Source organism: Lathyrus oleraceus, chromosome 6 (assembly GCF_024323335.1).
Source record: "Lathyrus oleraceus cultivar Zhongwan6 chromosome 6, CAAS_Psat_ZW6_1.0, whole genome shotgun sequence".
NCBI lineage: Eukaryota > Viridiplantae > Streptophyta > Magnoliopsida > Fabales > Fabaceae > Lathyrus > Lathyrus oleraceus.
Window position 1 is genome coordinate 319,824,260 of NC_066584.1, and position 21,291 is coordinate 319,845,550.

Genomic DNA, 21,291 nt, shown 5'->3' on the forward strand with positions numbered 1-21,291 from the left:
ACAGCACCACGCAAAATACTTATACCAGCTCAAGAAGGAGATCGGACGACTGATTAATGAGGGAAACTTTTAAAAGTATGTCAAAGGTGATCCCTCCCAAGAGTCAAGCGGGTTCAACTCCTTAGGAAGGAATTACATAAGAATCCCTAGATCCATAAAGAGAAAGGTGTCATCCAAAGAAGAGAACGACTAGGTCGTACTCAATACACTTAATACAATTACAAGAGGATTTTCTAGGGGTGGGATACTATCTTCACCTGTAAAAGATATGACCTTCAGGTATTGAATGTAGAGGATATCCCTAAGGAGTTGAAAGAAGGTGAGACACATAGGCCAAAGATTGAGATTATCTTTTCAAAAAAAGATGCAGTAGACATCCACCCCCACAATGACGACTATATGGTCATCACCATTAGGTGTGATAACTAAGATATCAAAAGAGTTCTCATGGATCGGGGGAGCTCCACGAATATCCTTTACTAGGATGAATTTGAGAGGCTCTACCTCAACCATGTACAACCTAAAAGCTTTCAAGAGATTACCAGTTGGATTCTCTAGGGAGCAGGTACAAATGAAAGGCTACATAACACTAAGGATCACCTTTAGAGTGGGAGAACAAGCCAAGGGGATAAAGGTCAAGTATCTAGTTATAGACGTCCATTTTCTTATAACATGATTATAGGGCAACCAACTTTTAATTAGTTGTGAGGCGCCTTGTCTACTTTGTATTTATGCATGAAATACATGTTCTTTGACGGGAAAGTTTGAGTAGTCCAAGGAGACCATGAAATTCCCAAAAAATGTTAAATGGAGAGTCTTAAGCGGAAAAGAGTGAAAACCTTAGGCATGAACACTAGAAAGGTTAGTTCGGGAATCAAGCCACTAGAAGAATCTCGCCAAGATGAAGAGTCTCTCCCTCAAAAGAGAGACAAGATAGGAGACTGAAGCCTTGGATGGAATTCCCCTAATGCTTATTTTATTTACCGTTATTTATTTTCTTTGTTGTTATTTTTTATCGGGTGAGTATTATATCTCTTCCGCTTGTAAGGAAAAATTGTTTTTTTAGGATGCACTTTTTCCCTGGTGTTTCGTCAGAAGACAATGGTTTTTATTAAGGCTCGTCAAACTATTATTTTTTAAATGTTTGCATTGTTTTCTCCTATTTACCTTTACAAAAAAAATCTAATGCTACTAAAGAAGATCGCCCTTTGAGGCGGTCAAAAATGCTGGATCCCCACGAGGGGTCCTTGCCTCCATTTGAGGCGATCAAAAAGATGGATCCCTACGAAGGATCCTTATCGCCTTTGAGGCTATCAAAATGTTATATCCCTACTAGTGTTCCTTTCCACCCTTTGAGGAAATCAAAATGTTGGGCCCCTATGAGGTATCCTTACTTCCCTGTGAGGTAATCAAAATGTTGGATCCCTATGAGGGATCCTTGCCTTTATTTGGAAGATCAAAATGTTGGATCCCTACAAGGGATCCTTGCTTCCCTTTAAGGAGATCAAAATGTTGGATCCCCACAAGGGTTCCTTGCCTCCCTTTGAGGCGATTAAAATTCGGGATCCCTACGAGGAATCTTTGTGGCCCTGTGAGGTGATCAAAATTTTGGATCCCTGTGACGGATCCTTTCCGCCCTTTGAGGCGATCAAAATGCTCGATTCCTATGAGGGATCCTTGATTCCCTTTAAAGTGATCAAAATTCGGAATTCCTACGAGGGATCCTTTTCTCTCTTTGGGCGACCAAAATGTTGGATACCTACGAGGAATCCTTGTAGCTCTTTAAGGCGATAAAAGTGTTGGATCCCTACGAGGGACCCTTTCCTCTCTTTGGGGAGATCAAAATGTTGGATCCCTACGAGGGATCCTTGCCACACATTAAGGCGGTTAAAGTGTTGGGTCCTTACAATGGATTATTGTCGCCTTTGGATGCAATATAAAATTCCCTCAAGAGGGACTCTTGTTGCCCTTTGAGACGATCAAATGCATTAGGCCCTCATGGAGAAACCTTTGACACTCCCCTTTCTGGATAAAAGATATCTCAAACCTATGTAAGGTATTTGGGTTGCCTTAAGGGGATAATATCAGTAAATGGCCCATATAAGGCTATGATACAACTGTACAAAAATGACTAAATGAATGGGCAAGGCCATAGAAACAATAGCAAGGAAGTTAATACGAAAAACACCCAAAGGAACAGAATAGTTTAAATTTTTACAAAAATCATCGCAAGGGCAAGAAAATAATAAAATCCATGAAGGACCAATGCAACAAAAGATAGGAAACCCACTTATTGGCCATCATCCAAGGTTGCTTCCTCCATGTATACCTACTCCTGGAAAGAAATTATTGGATCACCTTCTCTCATCGCCACATCATCATTGGAACCATCTTGAATGCGTACCACCTGGAGGTTCCTTCGTGCTCTAGCAGGGATGCCTCTTCATCATCCACAAACTAGCCATCGTGGATGACTTTAAAAACACCTGACATGCCTAGATCCAATTTGGGATAGAAGAAGGACACATGTTTCTTCACACGCTCAAAATAAGTACCAGAAACCTCCACAAAGTCATCCTTGAGCTCTGACACCTTGCCCTATAATTTCTTGTTGGAGCGGAGGGCGTCCTCCAAAGATGTCCCCTGAGAGTCCTCTTTGGTAGCACTTTTATTGGCTTTGGTCTCTGCAGTGTCTAGCTTGTTCGCCCAATATTCATTTTCCTTTTGCAAGGTTTCAAGCACTTTCTGGATTTGGGAGTAACCATCATTGTACTTCTTGAGCTTCACCCTTAACTCTTTTTCGACTGAGTCTCGCCTTTCTCGGTTAACACACTCCAACATTAGCGCCCTTAATAAGAGGTTCTCCTTCATGTCAATAAGTGATGAGGGCAACTTAGCTTTGAGAGCCTTATAGTCGTTAGGGAACTTCTCAGGGAATGAGATATAAGAGCCAATAAAATGGATGAAACAAAACTAGAGTCACTCCATAGAGGATTTGGGTGACAGAGCCTCGCCATCATGGAATCTTTGGGCGCCCACCTCCCCTGAGATGGGCGGGACAACTCATCCCCCAGCAGCCACCAAAGAACCCTTTTTTTCTATTTCTACGCCTTAGTATTGGGCGAGTCAAGAAGTTATTATTCGACTTGCCTCTTTTTCCCTTTGACAATGAAGCCCTCAGGATTACTATGGGGGATACCAGTTTCCCCATGTGAGGCTTGGTTTTTGTCCCACCTCTTCCTCCACTCCTATAAGGTAATGTTTGTCATCTGACCTACAAGACAATACATGAGGGTAACACACTACTTGAGGATACCCATAAAAAGCACCAAGGTTTTCAAAACTTACTCAAGTATTCATCGAGGGAGACAACATCCTCTTGCCACGGCTCAATCACTGTGCAAGAACTAATAACCTCAAACTTCCCTATGAGGCGAACTATCTTTGCTTCTCTGGGTGTAAGGTACTGATCGGAAAAATAGCAAGTGTACTATTTTCGCCGATGTAGTAATAATAGGGAAGTTTCCCAAAGATCGATCTCGAGGATTGTGCAGCAATATAAACGTAAATAGTCACTCAATTGAACAAAAGTTATAGTTATGGTTTTGAAAAATTCACTGTAAGGAAAAATATAACAAATAAATATTTTCACAAGTTAATATGATATGCCAAGGTAAGTGTGTAAATATCTCCTGTAATGACCCCTTGAGTGTATATCTCCTTAACACTGAATATTATTTCAATTACTAGATCTTAAGATTATTTCCCCCTAAGTCCTCGGAGGGAAAACTTTGGTATTCAATCTAACCTCTAAGTCCTTAGGTGATTATGATGAAACCAAGCATTTTAAATTAACAAGATTAATTCGGTAACCATAGGGTATCCCTAGTCCTAGGTGATCTCTACTACGGTTTCACTGTATGAAAACCTTAACCATTGCAGTCCTGCTAATCGTTAACCATACATCAATCTTAATTTTTGTCAAAAAGAAAGCATTACGCAAATCATACAGTGAAATTGAAATCAAATAAGATATATTAAGGAAAAACAAACATCGGAGTCATTACATGATCAATTCAGGGACACCCCTAGCATTGGGGGGTTTAGCCTATCATATTATTCAAATCAGATACAAAGTAAAATTGAGACATTACAAAAAGGTCGGAATTCCGTTGATCTTCAATTGTTTCCTCTCTTGAAGGATCCCCGTTCATCGCTTCTTGTCCTCTCTTCAATCTTGATCGTTTCCAATTTTTTATCGTGTAAAAAGTCCCTTCCTTCCAATTCAAATCCACTGTAAATAATTCCTCATGACAAATTTCCTTGCGTAAAAGTCCATAATGCCCTCCGGGATAAGCCGTGCCAAAAACAGCAAAAATTTGGAAATTCAAGTGCCCAAGCCAACACTGGCCGTGTCAGACAACACGCCTGGCCGTGTTGGCTTCTGGGCACAAATATGTTGTGACACGCCCCTTCAGGGAGACTGACACGGGCCGTGTCAGCTCCCTGTTTTCCATTTCTCCACCTTCTCTCCTGACATGGTCCGTGTTGGCCAACACGGGTGACCGTGTCAGGGCTACTGTAGGTCCATTTTTCTTCTTCTGTCGAGTCCGGAATGCCTGCTTTGCCTGTCTATCCCTCTGGTGCACTTGTTTATACCTGAAATCAAAAGAACTACCACAAAGGCCATAAAATGGAGTATGATGATGCATATAATACATGCTCCATAAATAGAGACTACAATATCAAACATATAAATAACGCAACAAAATAATAAAATAAGTGACTAATGTGTTACCGATTTCTTACAAAGGTGTCGAATGAGTGTCAGAAAACAAGGAGAATTGGTGACTGATCAGGTACTTATTATTGTACCTCGCAATTGCCACAGGCTTATTTGTTCAGACCAATGGAAAGTGAGGGGCGTCATATGCCCCCACAACAACACAAGAGCCCTCTCGTCCCCTCACTTGGACAGATGAGACCCCTCACTTTTCATTGGTCTGAACAAATAAGGGGTATTTCTTACCATACCATCTAGGGTTACCCAATCACCTTTTGAAGGCCTAGTAGCGTAAAACAAAAAAGATACCCCAATACCCCAATATGATCAGAGGCTTCATGCAAAATAGTCCACCTGGATAAAACCCACCCAAAAATCCAATTAACTTTCAAACACCATAATACCTCCGAAGACTAAGCTATTCATAATCCTACATGTTCTAAGTCTTCTCTATGACAACGTTGCTAGTAAAACATCATCACGGTAAAAACTTTAGCCTTGATCATATCACATTGCAAGAAATTCACATTTTGTTCTATTTCTTTTTCGTCACGAAAAGTTTATGTGAGTTGGATTCTGAGGACTCGCTAAGAACATGTAATTTTTTATTTTAAAAAAAAATTCTATATACTTATTTCTCCAATCTAATTATTTCTCAAAAGAGATTTACTTGATTATTTCTATTTTATAGATATTATATTATTTTTTATTGATTATTCACTCTCTTAAGCAAAGGCCAACGGTTGTGTGTGTTTGTCTATATTCAACATTACACGATTTTGTCACAAAAATACATTTATTACATGATGCATTTCATGCTCATATAATATAATAATACTCTAAAATAAAGGCTAATCAACCATCGGAAAGTCAGAAACGTGAACACAGGGCAACCATTACGTTATACATACATCTACAAAACACACATCCTCAAACATCAACAACCATATTCCAACGTAAATTGAATTGCTGTTATTATAGATATTTATTCCACAACATTCAATATGAATATAGCAGTTATGAACAGCTACACCGTGACAGAATTCGTTAACGACGCAACAAACTTCGACACTTTTGTGAACGAATGGTTTGCCATGATCGACACCAACGGCGGTGGTAGCCTCTCGCGAGACCAAGTTCGTGGCGGATTCGGAATGTTTATGCCATTAGGTTCATATTCACATCCACAAGAAGAGGTTGATAGGATGTTGGAATTAATATTCACGAGATTCGACGAAGATGAAAACGGATCTCTCGATTTAAACGAGTTTAAGAAGTTAATGACGGAGATTATGAACGCGGTTGCCCGTGGAATCGGTGGTTCTCCTATTATTGTTGCTCTTGATAAAGATAGCTTGCTGATGAAGGCTGTTCAAAGAGAATTGGCGACACAATCATGATTAGTATGTCTTTTGTTTAACATTGATGTCTTAATTGATTTGTCTTATGTCTTGTACGTTTTGATTTGTCTTTGTGGCTGTAAAATACATTTTAATAAAACTCTTTTATTATAAATCTTTCCTTAATTTGTATGAATGCAAGCGCCAACAAAGAGTTTGTTATGAGTGTGAAACTTCATGACATTAAAGTATTAACCGCCCGATTTTTCAAACTTGAAAGTGAAAATCTGCAAAACTGCTTCGAGTGCGGAAACATTCCAACTCTCGACGTGCCTAATGATCTGTCAAACAAAAAAGTTGCAACCATTAGTTAATGAGTGGAAAGGTATATAAATGGCAGAAAGGCATGAACTGATTTTGATTCTGACTTTGAAATCATCATCCAATTCATAACAAGTGCTTCCATCGATAGCAATCAGAGGCCTCCACGGAAGCTTTAAATTGGTCCTGCATATCAGATTGAGGATTATATGGTGATAAATTCGCATGTTAAATTAGCATGCTTAATGAACAAGTTAAGCACCTCAGTTTCCAAGACGCGCGCAGAAAATTTGTGTCAGATTTAACATCCTGCATTATGAATGTATATCGTGAGTGAAGCACGACGCTGTTCCTTTGAAGTAAAAAATGTTAATTTACAGAGAATATCTACCTTTTTAATCTTTAGTAGTCTTATTGAGGCATGGTCGAAGAAGGGAACAAGCAATTTCAAGTTTCGCGCGTATAAATCCCTACCTGTATGAAGAGAGCATGACAGCATATGTAACTTTTAGTAATGATTAATTAAGTTGATGATAGCAAAACTATGATTCTTACCACTAAATTTAATAGTTGGATCTTCAAAGATACAGTTTTCTGCATAAATTGAAGAAGTGAAGTTCCCTATATGTCAAACAAACTGAGACACTTTTAGATAACATACCAGAAAAGAAGCCAATGCAGAATTTAAAACTAAGGCTAAATTAGGGAATAAGAGCAATTTTGCAACAAAATATTTGTTGAGGGAAATTAAATAAAAAAAAGGTACCCGTGACGAAATATGCGTTGTCATAATCAGACTTGATGATAATTAGAACATCGTCAACACTTGAAACTGTGAATTCATTGTTCTGTTTCTCAATATTGCCGCTCAATATGCTGCATATTAATAAATAGGAGTAGGACTTGTTCAACGCAGTTAGCTAGAAAATTGAACACTTAGACAGACACCAGACACACGATAATAATTTTAGAAAATAAAAGTGAACGAGACATAATACACAGACACAAACACATGCTACATAAATGGCATAGATACCTTGTTTGTTGAGGAGAGAAAAGCCTGAGAAGCTCAGTGACTCCACTGACAGCGATCTTCAGTACCTGAGGGGTTTTGCCTTTTTCTCTTGACATATTATAAATTGCACAAATCTTTCTGCTACTAATACTATTTAGTACCTGGGAGTGGAACTGCAAGGGTGGCGCAGGGGGTGCTCGGTTGAACCAGCATATTTTCGCCATTTCATGCGACTTCTTTATCACTCATTCATATGTTTACTTAGGATAGATAGTGGTTTGCAAAGGAAGTTTGTGTTTCCTTGGTTTGATTTCTTATCAGTTCACCATACGTTTTCCCTTTTTGATCATTCATCTTCTAACATGACTGAATAATTATGTGTGGCTATGGCTCTCTCTACATGTGTCCTTCCTTGCGGATGAATCAGAATGTGTTTGGCCAATAAACTCATAACTCTTTCACGTTAGCCCATTTTATTTGGAGAGTTAAGCCCAACACCAAATATTAGCACAAATAAAAGCCAACACAACTAACTTAAGATAGTTAATGAAAATATAAAGATAACTTGCCTACAGTGAATGTCTGGTTTTTCGATGAAATATTTCTTAGTATTTGAATATCCTTCTACTAATGCGATGCATATTTTACCTTAACCTTGATTTGGCTAGAAGTGACAATAATTTGTTAGTTAAAACTTTGGTAGAGAACAAATTGGAGTTAGCTTGAGCATTACCTAGTCCAACCTTGGCATATGGTATACATGATTTTCTATTTGCTTAAAACTTCATATTCATTTTATCCTTCAATTGAAGTTTTGGAACCTTCATCGATCTACTTTAACAAAATTACTCTACATGGAAAAGCTTGAAAGTGATATCTTTATTATAAGTTTAAAGAGACATTGTAAAAAGAGAGTTTATAGAGACAATTTATTATTTACTCTAAATGAATCCGCTTGTACACTGATCAGTTCCTCCAACATTACTTCATTATTAAGAATGTCTACCACTGAGTACGAATCACAATTTATAAACACCATAATTCACAAGTATAAACAGCACTTCTTGCTGCAATACTAACAATCTTGTAATTGCTTTTTGATTAAATATACAACATAAAATATTACATGCATAGAAAACAAGCTTTCTTCATATAACGTGACTAGCTTATCTGAATATTTCTCTCATACTAAACTCAATTCATCTTTAGTGTTTGTATATTTAATGTCGTCTTTAGACTGTGCAACAAGCTCCTTCCGCAATGCCACCAATTCTTCCCCCGCATCACAGATATAAGCTGAGGTTTGCCTGCCGGATAAGGTTGCGCCTTCCATGCTGTCTATGTAATCCTGAAGAGACTAAATATTTCAGCATGCAACTAGATAAAATCAATAAAGTTAGCAATATCGGTGAAACTTAAATATATAAAGACTGCTGTGACACTGGTGAAAACATGTTGCAATTGCAGGACAAACACATTGTAAGAGTTCCTCAAAATACTGGCATCAATTAGAAAGTAAATTTAGTGCATAAAAAGGCTGAACGCTGCCAAAAGAAAAGGTGAAATTCATTTGAAAGTTGGAGCAAGTTCTATTCCCAGTAGGAAGTGGAATATTAGTTAAGTTTGTTTTAAGATAAAGACAGGCATGGCACAAAAAAAATACCTAGTAAAACACGACCTTTATTAAAGAAAGGTGCATGCTATATTTCTTTATTCTTTTTTTTTCCATATGTCAGTAAACTCACCAACAACTAAGTTTTATCCCACTAGGTGGGATCGACTATATGGATCAACTTTTGTCGTAATGTTCTATCAAGGTCCATGCTTCTATCCAAATTATTAATTTTGAGATCTTACTTAATAACTTCTCTTATAGTCTATCTAGGTTTTCCTATTCCTCGAATTGTTTGTCTTCTCTCTATCTGGTCTATTCTCCTCACTACAGAATTTACAAATCTTCTCTCTACATGCCCATATACCAGTAAACTATTATGAGTAAAATAAAACATCATACAACCTTCCATCATATCGAGGTATTTCATATAAGATGACACTACTAACAATTGATCCTTCATTCAATCAAATGCAGCAGCAGGCAGGAATTTCTTATTACAACAAGAACTAAGTTTTATCCCACTATGTGAGATTGGCTAAATGGACATAATTCCGGCATAATATTCTATCTAAAATCATGTTTCTATCCAACTTGTTAATCTCGAGATATTTTTTTATAGTTTCTCTTCTAAGTCTTCCTCTACCTCTAGTTGTTTGACTCTAGGCCTTCCTCTACCTTTAATTGTTTGACTCTGTTCCATTTAATCTACAGATCTTCTCTCTACATGCCCAAACCACCTAAACCTATTTTTCACCATCTATTCAACAATAAGTGTTACCCAAACACTCTCTAATATTATCATTTCTAATCTTATTCCGTCTGGTCTTACCACACATCCAACACAACATCATCATTTCTGCTACTTTATTATCGTGTTGATTCTTAACCGTCCGACATTTTGTCTTGTATAACATCACAGGTCATATCGTTGTCCGGTAATAATTTGCCTTCAACTTAAGCGGTACTTATGTGTCACATATAACTCCCGAGACCCTCCTCCATTTTAGTCATCCAACTCGAATTTGATGGTTTACATCCTCTTTTATTTCTCCATCGTTTTGTATTACGCACCTAAGATATTATTTAAAACCACATTACTTGTGGGATAATATTGTCGCCAACTTTTACCTCTAGATTACAAACACTTCTCCTTTTGCTAAAGTTGCATTCCATATATTGCGTCTTACTTCTATTTAGGTGAAAGTCATGTGTTTCTAAGGTTGTCTCTAAATCTCCAATATCTCATTTAAATCATCTTTTGACTCTCCAATTAGGACTATATCGTCGGCAAAAGACATACATTTCAGTGCTAACTCTTTGATGTGTTATGTGCTAGTTCTTGTTAGAGTAAAAAAAAAATCACTTTATAAAATCTTCTCATTCATACTTGAAGCCCAAAGAGGCACCTACGCAAGAATTTAAATATCAACTGATCCTCTAAAGGATCTCATATGTTTCATCCACAAAAAATATCAGTACCTGCAAACTTGAAGGTATGGATAAGACAAGCACGAGTATAATGTTAGTCAAGAGGGTGCAGGATATTTTGAGCTTACCTGTTTTGTGTAAGAGCCAGAAAGAAAGAAATTCTTCACTGGAGTCTTTTGGTCAGGTCTAAATGGATCTTTGCCAGGTCCCTCACGATACAGAGATTGGCCAATTTTAACAACAGATGACCAAGTCACTTCTAAACCTTGAGATGATGGGAACAGTGATATGACCTGATAACAATTTTAAATTCAATTTAAGATGCACATTTTTCGTGCCATTACTAAAACAATAATGAAAAGATCATTAAAACAAAACCATAACAAATACCGCACAATTTTTAAACTACCTGTTTTGCTACTCTTGAAATAATTTCTTCATTTGGCAAGGGCATGTATGGATCTCCGGGCGTCAGAACACATCTGACAGATGGATAAATGAAGTTACATACTTAGAGGGTCAACAAAAAATTAAACGTTATATGAACATATATTGGCCATTGAAGATCATTTCAATTTTCTTTTTCCTCTAAGAAAAAGTTTATCCAAACTAGCATTACTAAACCTTGAGATGGTAAATTGTTGGAAATGATTAATGTAGTTATTATGATTGTAGAAAATAGTCTAATCATCGTAATTATAAGTCCTGTTGTTTTCCATGTATATAAATATCAGTATACTAGTGTGAAACCCTAAAGAAACGCACAAAAGTCTCTTGAAATTAATTCTCAAACAACTCAACATAAACATCACTTACTGGAGCAACGATCCTTGTCCCTCAATGTAATAGTCTTCAGGAGACGCAAGTGCAAGGTCTGCAAAGCAAGAAAAATCTGCATCCGGAGTATAGAGAAGGTTATCTAACCCAGTAGCTTTCCTCAGTTGCCTGCCATCCAGAATGTAAGGGTTCATAAGGAAATGTACCAACTAGTGATGAAAGGAATTTTATCATCGCTTGATCTTGAAACAAAATACTAATATCATAGTTTCTATATGAAGCCAAAAATTTCGAGAATTACCTTGACAGTTCTAGATCCTGCAATTCTGTAACCCAACCATTGTATCTGAGTTGCACTGTGACCACAGGAACTCCAACAAGTTCGTATATGTTATTGAACAACTCCTTTTCCCTCCACTCTGGTGGGATTAATCTTTTAATTCCAGGGACATCACAGGCTGATATCAAGTCAATGGTTGGTTAAGGCATTGTAGATTGTTGCGGTAATATGAGATCAATACAAAAACCAAGGCAAGTAAACTACTAACCAGCAACATAAGCATCAGCTTCCACAATTTTCTTATCAGTAGCCTGAATAAACAAATATTAAGATTTTTGGAATGTTATTTGAAATCTAGCCGAGCATGTAATGATTTTAAATAGAACAGATAAAGCGCATCACCTTTGACATGGAAAGTCCTGTAACATAAGTGCTCCCATCAGCAGATTTATCATAAAGGATTTCTCTGCATCCCCACCTAAGATGGAACCTGTTCCAGCAATGAATGAGATTCTACATAGGGAGAAATTTGGATATTTACGATGATGGAAATAATCTTTTGTCTGGATACCTTCCCCCTCTATCTGTGATGTACTTCTGGATAGGTCCACTCAAATAAACATCTGGTGAACCCTTCAGCATTCGCAAAAGGGAAGCCTCGGTCTTTGTGGCAAACAATGCAAATATGGTGAGCATGCATCGGGCGCTGATATTATCACAGTCAATAAACCCAAGGGCATAGGCAACTGGATCCCACATTTTTTGAATACTCGTGCGCGTGCCACCCTTAGACATAAACCAGTCTGAAAAGCTAATCTGGAAGAAATGCAGTTATAGTTAAAAGAACAGAAGATCGACAAACACGGTACAAAGTGAAACAATAGACTTAGATTTGCTGTACAGACAAGGCCGCAAACGATATCTTTCCACAGTCTCCTTTGTATGTGAGTGCAAGTGTGTGTGTGATTGTGTGGATGGGCATGCACATGTGCAATGGGAAAATGTAGAAGCCGTCCAAATATAAAGCTAAGGAGACAAATAATCAGGAAATATTATTTGGAAAGGGACCAAAAAATAACAAGAAAATAGCATCTTCTTACACTATCCAAATTCCTTATGTCCCTCAATGCACCATCTGGATCAACAAGAGCTCGGACAACTGGACTCAGTGCAAGAGCCACAGCATTTCTAGCCTTATCATAAGTCTGGTAGATGAACAATATGTAAAGTTAGATGCAGTGAGAGCCCCAAGGAGGCAAAAACGCACAACTATAGTTTTCTTTTTTCCGCATAATACTCTTGATCCAGTCACGCAATCAGAACAGGATGGTAATAGAATACACAACGCACTTACGTTAAGCTGATTTGTGGTCAAAAATGCTCTTATCCCGTGTAATGGAGCCCCAACCGGGAACCGAAAATCTAGTTCTGCACTGTAAAACTAAGTTAAGAACACTTCATTATAAACTATAGTCTATTCATAAAAGTGACATTCTCACGGATAGGAAAAATAAACAAGAAAAAAATGAAACAAGAGGTATTACAATTAGCAGCTTATAACATACCTCCAATTTGACCCCCTTTGTTTACAAAAGTGTGAGTGTGATCCTTCACAAGTAGATTATTATCTGCACCCACCTAGCCCCAACATTATGAAGAAAAAGTAATTCAATTATGAATTTATATGACAAAAAACGGATAAAACAAGTAACTTAATTTGGATTGCATCTAAAGATTGTTTACCTTTTTCATTAGTCGGAAAAGATTGTTGTAACAACCAAAGAAAACATGCAATCCCATTTCAATATGATTTCCACGTTTATCAACAAAAGAACCAACTTTTCCACCAATAAAAGATCTCGACTCATATATATCCACCTGAATAAAACGATTTTAAAAACGAAAAGATGATAAACACAATACACTAGCCATATATCTCAACTCATTTAACACCATGTTTACACAAGAAAACACATAAAACATTCACACTTCACTTTGCTTCAAAAGACAAACTTCAATGTATATGCACAATAACAACATCCGATTTCAAAATATTATGATATAAGTAGGCCATAGGCCATCGAGATTCAAAAAGAAGCAAAACCTCATGGCCTTGATCCAAAAGTTCCACGGCAGTTGACATGCCTGCAAGCCCAGCTCCAATGATAGCAACTTTCAGCTTCGGTCCTCGATAATGTTCAGGCTCTGGAGGAAACAATCCTTTTGGCGCTGGCAAGTGAAAGTAAAAAAACATTTATTTTGTCAAATTTTCATCTTAGGAAATGTTACATAGAATTGTCAAATATTAACATCTACAATCACATACATAATCCCACAAACAAGTTCTCATCCAGCAAGAACATTCATTAACAACAACTCATATCAAAATTAGGTTAACAAACATTCATATTGTATTTGCAGTATTATAGAATTACCTTTTAATCTAAAGCATCAGAAAATTGAATTTGAAAACACATAAGTTGGGGAAAATTCCAGCAGATATATAAAGCAGTAACAGTAAAGTAAAAGTAAAGAATACTAACCATTGATACTCATGTCGGAAACATTAGAATCCAAAGAGCAACGAAGATGAGGCTTACGGGTATGAATCTTTAAGAAACGGGTACTACGGGTGGGAAGAAAGAAGCCAGAAGAATCTCCTAATCGAGTTGCGGGACAGTGAAACAAAGAAGCCATGATTGAGAAATGGAAAGTGAGATAGTAGGAAAAAGGAAAGAGGAAAAAATGGTAGTTGTGTTATAAGTAGAATAGAAAGAGCATGAAGAGAAGGGAATCTAGGTACGTTGATGCTGAGATTGGTGAATTTGTCTGGTAGTTAGTTGAGAGGGTTACAACTTGTGAGTGGTAGTAGTAAAGTAATCCATATACATCGATTACTTGGTACTATGTGTTATTTTTATGAGTTTATGGAAAATGGAGATGCCACTTCCTCCGGCATTAGCGATGCATAATCAAACAACAAATAATACAGCTGCGGACACATCCACTTTCGCACTTTATTATTGCTTTTTAAAAATATCCACTTATTATATAGAGAAATGAAAGGTACTATTATATTTGTGAAGGTCTTCCGGTGTCTCTGCATAGAGTGATGTCGCTAAGGTCTTTCGGAGTCTCTGCATATAGTGATGTCGCTCAGGCGACATCACGGAATGTGAGGGGTTCGTCCTTGAGATAGATGATGTGTCTAGTACTGTAATCTCTTATTAGTTATGTGAAAATGAGTCGTACAACGACTCTCGGATAAATAGGTAGTCAAAAATCTCTCTTGCTATCTCTAAGGGTCTCCTAAATCCTAGGTTCAAAAGTCCTCTATAAATACTTCCCATCTAATGGGAGGAAGGACAGATCTTAACTCATACATATCACACCTTACATATTTTTACCCTAAAAGCATCAAGCTTATATAAATAACCTCACATGAGCAGGTCCTTCAAACCATAAACACCACCACACAGAGCTTCTCGTCGCTGTGGGCAAATTTTAATCATCATACATCATAATATACCTACTAAGACCTCTAAGTTCTCCTGCCTTTGTAGGGGTAACATGCACATCTGCATTTTTTTACCAGTACATTGACGCCCATTGTCGGGCCCTAGTAAAACTAACTTGGGTTAAACCTTCTTCATCACAAACAACATACCCATTGTCATCCTCCACTCTTATACCTATCCTTTCGCAGTCAAGGTTAACAGGATGGCTTCATCCCTTACGTCAGAGGATACCAGTGGTAGCGGTGAAGCCAACGGCCCTAGCGGAGATGCGCACTGCCATGGATGAATCACGTCGTTAGAACTAGATATTAGAATACAGTGTCCACAACATCATACAGCGTCAACAAGAATCCAATCCCCTAGAAGAAATGGAGGTGTTGGATACCCTAGCCACTCCCTAAAGTGCAAACTATTGTTTAGCACCTTCAGGAACGTCGTCCTTCGATGGTATATGGTTCTACCACGTGCCTTCATCGCCAGCTATCAAGAGCTGGTAAAGAAACTTGTGCATCAGTTTACCGTTAACCGTCATAGAAAGATGTCCACCACTAGCATGTTCAATATACGACAAGGTTTATCAGAGTCCCTGAGGGACTATCTTGCCTGGTTTAATGAAGCCACCATCAGGATCGTTCCCCCAAACCAAGAAATGTTTGTGGGGGTGTTCCAAAATGGACTTAAGGCGGAACACTTCTAAGAGTTTGTCGCTCGTAAACCAGTACTTTCGTTGGCAGAAGTGGTCATTAGATCAGAATACTACATAAAGGGCGAAGAGTGAAACGTTCAGAAGAAGACGTGAGATGTCAAAGAGCATGTTCCCAACGTTGAAGGTTCACACCACCAGAGGAAGAGTAATTATACCTCTCCCATCAAAGATAAAACTGCGTTCAAGAGAACACCTTTAAATACTCGTCGTGACCAAATTTGGCGCGAGGTTCTTCACATGCATAACATTGCCACGGCTCCAACTCAAAAGACGAATGTAATGGATCTTAAACCAAGATGATGGTGCGAGTTCCATAGAGTCAACGGACATGACAATGAAGATATTTACCAACTCAAGAAACAAATCGAGAGGTTGATCCAGAAGGGACACCTCAAGAAATATGTGAAGGGTGACTCTTCTCATGGGTCAGATAAGTCCAACTCGTAGGGACAACATGACACGAGAAGCCTCAAGCCCAACAAAGCAAATGAGACATCCTAGGGCGAGGGTAGCAAAGTTGTGTACCACACGTTCAATACCATAGTGGAAAGGTTCACCGGAGGCAGGAAGACTAATTATATCCATAGAAGGTACGCTCACCAAAGTTTGAATATAGGAAATCCCCTCAATATCGAAGGTGTTATCAATCTGAAGGCGCCAGAAGCCATGATCGCCTTCTCTGAGAACGATGCAGCTGACATCCACCCTCACAATGATGACCCCATGGTCATTACCGTTAGATGCGATGAATGGGAGATCAAAAGAGTTCTTGTAGACCAAGGAAGTTCAATAGACATTATATATTGGGAGGCATTTAAAAGACTCTGCCTATATCTAAATACCTTAAAACCCTTTAAAGGTTCGCTGATTAGATTCTCTGGGGAGCGGGTACAAGTAAAATATTACATCATGCTGAAGACCACTTTTGGAGAATATGACCAAACCAAAGAAATAAAAGTCAGGTACTTGGTTATCGATACCCCTTCTTCCTACAATATGATTATTGGGCGACTAACTTTTAACTAGTCGGACACCGTTTTGTCCACTTTGTATTTATGAGTGAAGTATTCGCTATCCGGTGGGTGAGTGAGGGTTATCCAAGGAAATCAGGAGATCGTCAGAAAATGTTACGTAGATAGCCTCAAGTTGAAGATAGTCTTTTTAAGCGTTAAATCTGGGGAAATGGGCTTAGTAATAAAACTGCCAAGAGAAACCTGTAAGGGAAAGTAGTCTCCCCCCTTTAACCAGTAAAGAGGATGGAGATTCAATACTTAGAAGAAGTTTCTTCTGGAGCCACCTGCAATGTTATCGTTTATTTGTTTTTCTTTACTATTCTTTAGCTATTTTATTGTTGATTTTTATAGGTGAATGTTACATCTCTAGCGATTGTAAGGACAAGTTATTTTGTGGGGTGCACTTTTTTCCCTTTACGCTTTTTATAGGGCGAGAATTTTTAATGAGGACCCTCACTTTATTATCTTAGAGAATTTGTGTTTGCTAGTTATTCCCTTCCTTGTAGGAAACCTAAACGCTCGAGAGAAGATTTCCATATGACGCGATAAAACGTTGGAACCTTAAGTAGGATCCTTGTCGCCCTATGAGGTGATCAAAATGATGGATACCTAAGTAGGATCCTTTTCACCCTTTTAGGCGATCAAAATGATGGATTCCTAAGTAGGATCTTTATTGTCCTTTGAGGAGATCAAAATATTGTATCCTTAAGTAGGATCCTTGTCGCCCATCGAGGCAATCAAAATGTTGGATCCCTAAGTGGGATCCTGCTAAGTGCCAAAACATAGTATTTAACCAAATTAAAACTTGGAACTTATTGGCTCAAGCTAACAGTTTCTAACATTGATTTCCCAAATATTGCATAAAATTAAGTTTGATACATACATGTGTGGTGCCTCTTGATCTCTTTGTTATTGTGCATAAATTTCCACACTTAACCAAGATGGAGAAACAAAGCAAAATAGAAGAGTTCATGCATGTTTGTCAAGCGAGCATCTAGCGAGGCCAAGGCGAGAGCTCTCCCAGCAAGCCAACAACGAGGCTCGGGTGTGGAGAAACAAAAGAAAAACATCACTCTTCTCGCCATTTGAGCCTCAAGGGAGCCAGCTTACCCAAAAAAGCAACAGTAAGAGCTAGGCGAGACAAGTCAAAAACTTTCCAGTAGTAAAATGTTCCATTATTGCTAGGCGAAGATGCAACTAGGAAGCTTTTGATGCCAGCCTTTTGCTCGCCTAGCGAGACAAGGTGGTTTGAGATGCTGAGTTAATAAAGATTTCAAAGTGAAGAAAGGTGGATCACCAGGCGAGAGCAGCAGGGCAAGGCCACTATATATAGTTCATAAATATTTCTTTTGAGGAGTCTTGGACATTTTTAGGGAGAAATAGATTAAAAGAGAGAAAGAGACAGAGAGAATAGTTAACTTAAAGAATACAAGTTGGATACGCATCAAGCGTCGATAAATTATCATTGATGCTCACCCCATCTTCCTTTTTTCTCATTTGTAATCAAGGTTGCCATGAGTAGCTAAATATCTTTCTTATTGGGATTGGATGTAATCCATCGGTACCGTGTATATTTATTATGATCATGGTGTTATATATGAATTAGTCGTTTATGGATATTGATGTTATCCTTGTTTACTTGTTTTACTTCTAGATTCGAACCGTTATTGAGAAATACTCTTCGAATCTCAATTTAGGATAATAATTCGTTAGATGTTAAACTCTAGACATAGATTTAGGTTTAACATTCACAAGAGTATTGAATCTTAATTGTCATACCCCAATTTTGTCCCGCCATTTGTGGTTTACCCATAAGATCTCTTTGTTTCAAATGCCTATTTGCATAAATGTGTCCATAATCTAAAATATGGTTTGAATCTTTTACATTACTAATCCAAAACTTATTTTTTTTATTAGTAAGTATTAAGAGCCATGTTATTATTTCTATGATCACTATTTACTAGTCCATTTACACATCCCAAATATTTATACCAAGTTCAAAGTTCTTCATGGGTTCCCAAATTAAATTTGCATTTTTTAGAAACATGTATGTGTTTTTTTTTAATTAAAAGTCCCATATTTAGATTTTTGTATTTAAAATAGAATTGTGTTTTTTTAAAATTAAAAGTCTCATGTTTAGATTTTTGTATTTAAAATAGAATTGTGTTGTTTTTAAATTAAAAAGTTCCATATTTAAATTTTTGTATTTAAAATAGATTTGTGTTGTTTTTTTTTTAATTAAAAGTCACACATTTAGATTTTTGTGTTTAAATTAGAATTGTGTTTTTTTAAAATTAAATTACTATACTTAGTTTTTGTGTTTAAGATTAGAAATATGTTGTTTTTAAAATTAAGTCATTATACTTAAGTTAGAAATATGTTGTTTTTAAAATTAAATCATTATACTTAATTAGAAATTTGTTGTTTTTAAAAATAAGTCATTATACTTAAGTTAGAAATATGTTGTTTTTAAAATTAAGTCATTTTACTTAAGTTAGAAATATGTTGTTTTTAAAATTAAGTCATTATACTTAAGTTAGAGATATGTTGTTTTTAAAATTAAGTCATTTTACTTAAGTTAGAAATATGTTGTTTTTAAAATTAAGTCATTATACTTAAGTTAGAAATTTGTTGTTTTGAAAAGTTGAAATTGATTAGCATAAATAAATATTGAGTTAAATTTTGAAAAGCTTAAAAGATAATTACATAATTAAAATTTAATTCAATAAGTTTCAAATAATCCAAATACATTTTGTCTTTAAAATTTTTTATTAAACTAAATAATTATATTTTTTGACTAAGTAGAATTTGCTGCAAAAACACGTTCCTAATTCTAATGACCAAGACCAAAATCAATGGACGGGTTAAACACTCCTTTGGACCTAGGCGCAAAAACATGTTGTCTTGAAGCTTGGAGCAGCCACATTTCCATTCCATCAAAGTCTCTTCAAACCTGTGACCTACAAAGAGAAAATAGCTTAATTTAAAAGCACTTTTCAAAAGCACTTAGAGAGCTGGCAAAACAACTAAATGAATCATTCAGTTTGAAGCTTTATCCATAAGGTTAACCTAAGCATCCAAAAAACGCTTTTTACATTAGCTTAAAACAAGAACAGATCAAATCCCACATAATCTGGGGATGAGAAAATCGAAAAGAAGAAGGAGTTTTTAAAGGCTTAATCCTTTCTTCATAATAATAACAGAAGAGAGGTTAACGTGAGGATACACATCACAGTAAGAGATTTTTCAAAAGAAACTCTAAACATAACAGCAAACACAACATAAACACATCAAAGTTATTTTTCTTCAAAACCCAAAATCAAGAACAACCTAAACACAAACAGAGTTTTCTTTCAAAAACCATAAAGAACACAACAACAAGAAATTTCTCAAAAACCCTAAAAACTTACAGAAAAGCAAAAGGAAGGTAGTTCACCTCACTGAAGAATCGCTCGCCGAAGAGAACCGTTGCCGACATCCGGAGGATCTCATCGAACCCGGAGATTTTCAGAACTTCCGATTTGGTAAACGATTCACCTCTATCTTCCTCCATGAGTTCCCTTTTTTGTAGATTTTTTGGTTGAGTTTGTTTTCGTATGATTTTGTGTCGTGTGGCTCGAAATTATGAGAAGGAGAAAGAGGGAAGTGGTTCATGAAATAGAGTTAGGGAAGAGAGAGAGTGAAGCGACGGAGAAGAGCGGAGGCTCCGCCGTGAGCCGCCGCCTCCGATTGTCTTCTCCAAGAGAGAAGAAATTTAGGGTTCGTGAAAGGAGACGCTTTATACAGAGCCCTTTCGTTTGAGTTTGGTATGAAGAGAGAGAAAAGCTTTTGAATAAATGACGTTTTATTTTCCTATTTTCTTTTTTTAACCGTGTTTGGTATTGGTGAGGTGGCGGTGACAAGTGTCACCAACCCAGAACACTTGTCACCGTTCAGAAAAAGAAGCCTCATAGGTCAACAAGTTTGACCCGACCCTTCATGGGTTTTTCCTTTGCTCCTAGGCCCATGTTCCCTGATTGTTCACACCCCCACAATTTAGAATAGAACACATACTATTATTAATATCATTTTATTTTATTTTCGAAATCAAAATTATACTATTGTTAATATCATTTTATTTTATTTTCGAAATCATAATTATACTATTGTTGATATTACTTTATTTTATTTTCGAAATTATAATTATACTATTGTTGATATTATTTTATTTTATTTTCGAAATTATAATTATACTATTGTTGATATTATTTTATTTTATTTTCGAAATTATAATTATACTATTGTTGATATTATTTTATTTTATTTTCGAAATTATAATTATACTATTGTTAATATTATTTTATTTTATTCTCGAAATTATAATTATACTATTGTTAATATTATTTTATTTATTTTTTTCAAAATTATAATTATACCATTGTTAATATTTTTTATATATATAGTAAATATGTAATTATATTACTATTATTATTATTAAAAAATAAATACATAATTA

At 36.6% G+C, this 21,291-nt stretch overlaps 3 protein-coding genes and 1 long non-coding RNA gene across 4 annotated transcripts; 1 reads left to right on the top strand and 3 right to left on the bottom strand.

Moving 5' to 3' along the window:
- The first annotated feature begins 5,605 nt into the window (after positions 1-5,605).
- Positions 5,606-6,309, top strand: LOC127098551 (uncharacterized). Its single transcript, XM_051037167.1, has one exon. It carries the CDS (start codon positions 5,788-5,790, stop codon positions 6,181-6,183), a length of 396 nt encoding a protein of 131 aa, XP_050893124.1. The 5' UTR covers positions 5,606-5,787; the 3' UTR covers positions 6,184-6,309.
- On the bottom strand, positions 6,269-7,981 carry LOC127098550 (uncharacterized). Its single transcript, XM_051037166.1, has 7 exons — positions 7,481-7,981; positions 7,211-7,320; positions 7,000-7,065; positions 6,836-6,918; positions 6,707-6,753; positions 6,552-6,630; positions 6,269-6,464 (listed from the first exon to the last, which is right to left on the bottom strand). The coding sequence occupies exons 1-7, from the start codon at positions 7,681-7,683 to the stop codon at positions 6,375-6,377; spliced, it is 678 nt and encodes a 225-aa protein (XP_050893123.1). The 5' UTR covers positions 7,684-7,981; the 3' UTR covers positions 6,269-6,374.
- Positions 7,982-8,429: 448 nt separating this feature from the next.
- LOC127098549 (zeta-carotene desaturase, chloroplastic/chromoplastic) lies at positions 8,430-14,555 on the bottom strand. Its single transcript, XM_051037164.1, has 14 exons — positions 14,103-14,555; positions 13,664-13,788; positions 13,303-13,437; positions 13,125-13,197; positions 12,914-12,987; positions 12,660-12,764; positions 12,131-12,375; positions 11,962-12,049; positions 11,828-11,870; positions 11,581-11,737; positions 11,319-11,447; positions 10,912-10,984; positions 10,631-10,795; positions 8,430-8,807 (listed from the first exon to the last, which is right to left on the bottom strand). Exons 1-14 carry the CDS (start codon positions 14,254-14,256, stop codon positions 8,643-8,645), a joined length of 1,731 nt encoding a protein of 576 aa, XP_050893121.1. The 5' UTR covers positions 14,257-14,555; the 3' UTR covers positions 8,430-8,642.
- Positions 14,556-19,498: 4,943 nt separating this feature from the next.
- Positions 19,499-20,611, bottom strand: LOC127095455 (uncharacterized). Its single transcript, XR_007792670.1, has 2 exons — positions 20,233-20,611; positions 19,499-19,756 (listed from the first exon to the last, which is right to left on the bottom strand). It is a non-coding gene; the product is annotated as an uncharacterized LOC127095455 (long non-coding RNA).
- Between the last annotated feature and the right edge of the window lie 680 nt (positions 20,612-21,291).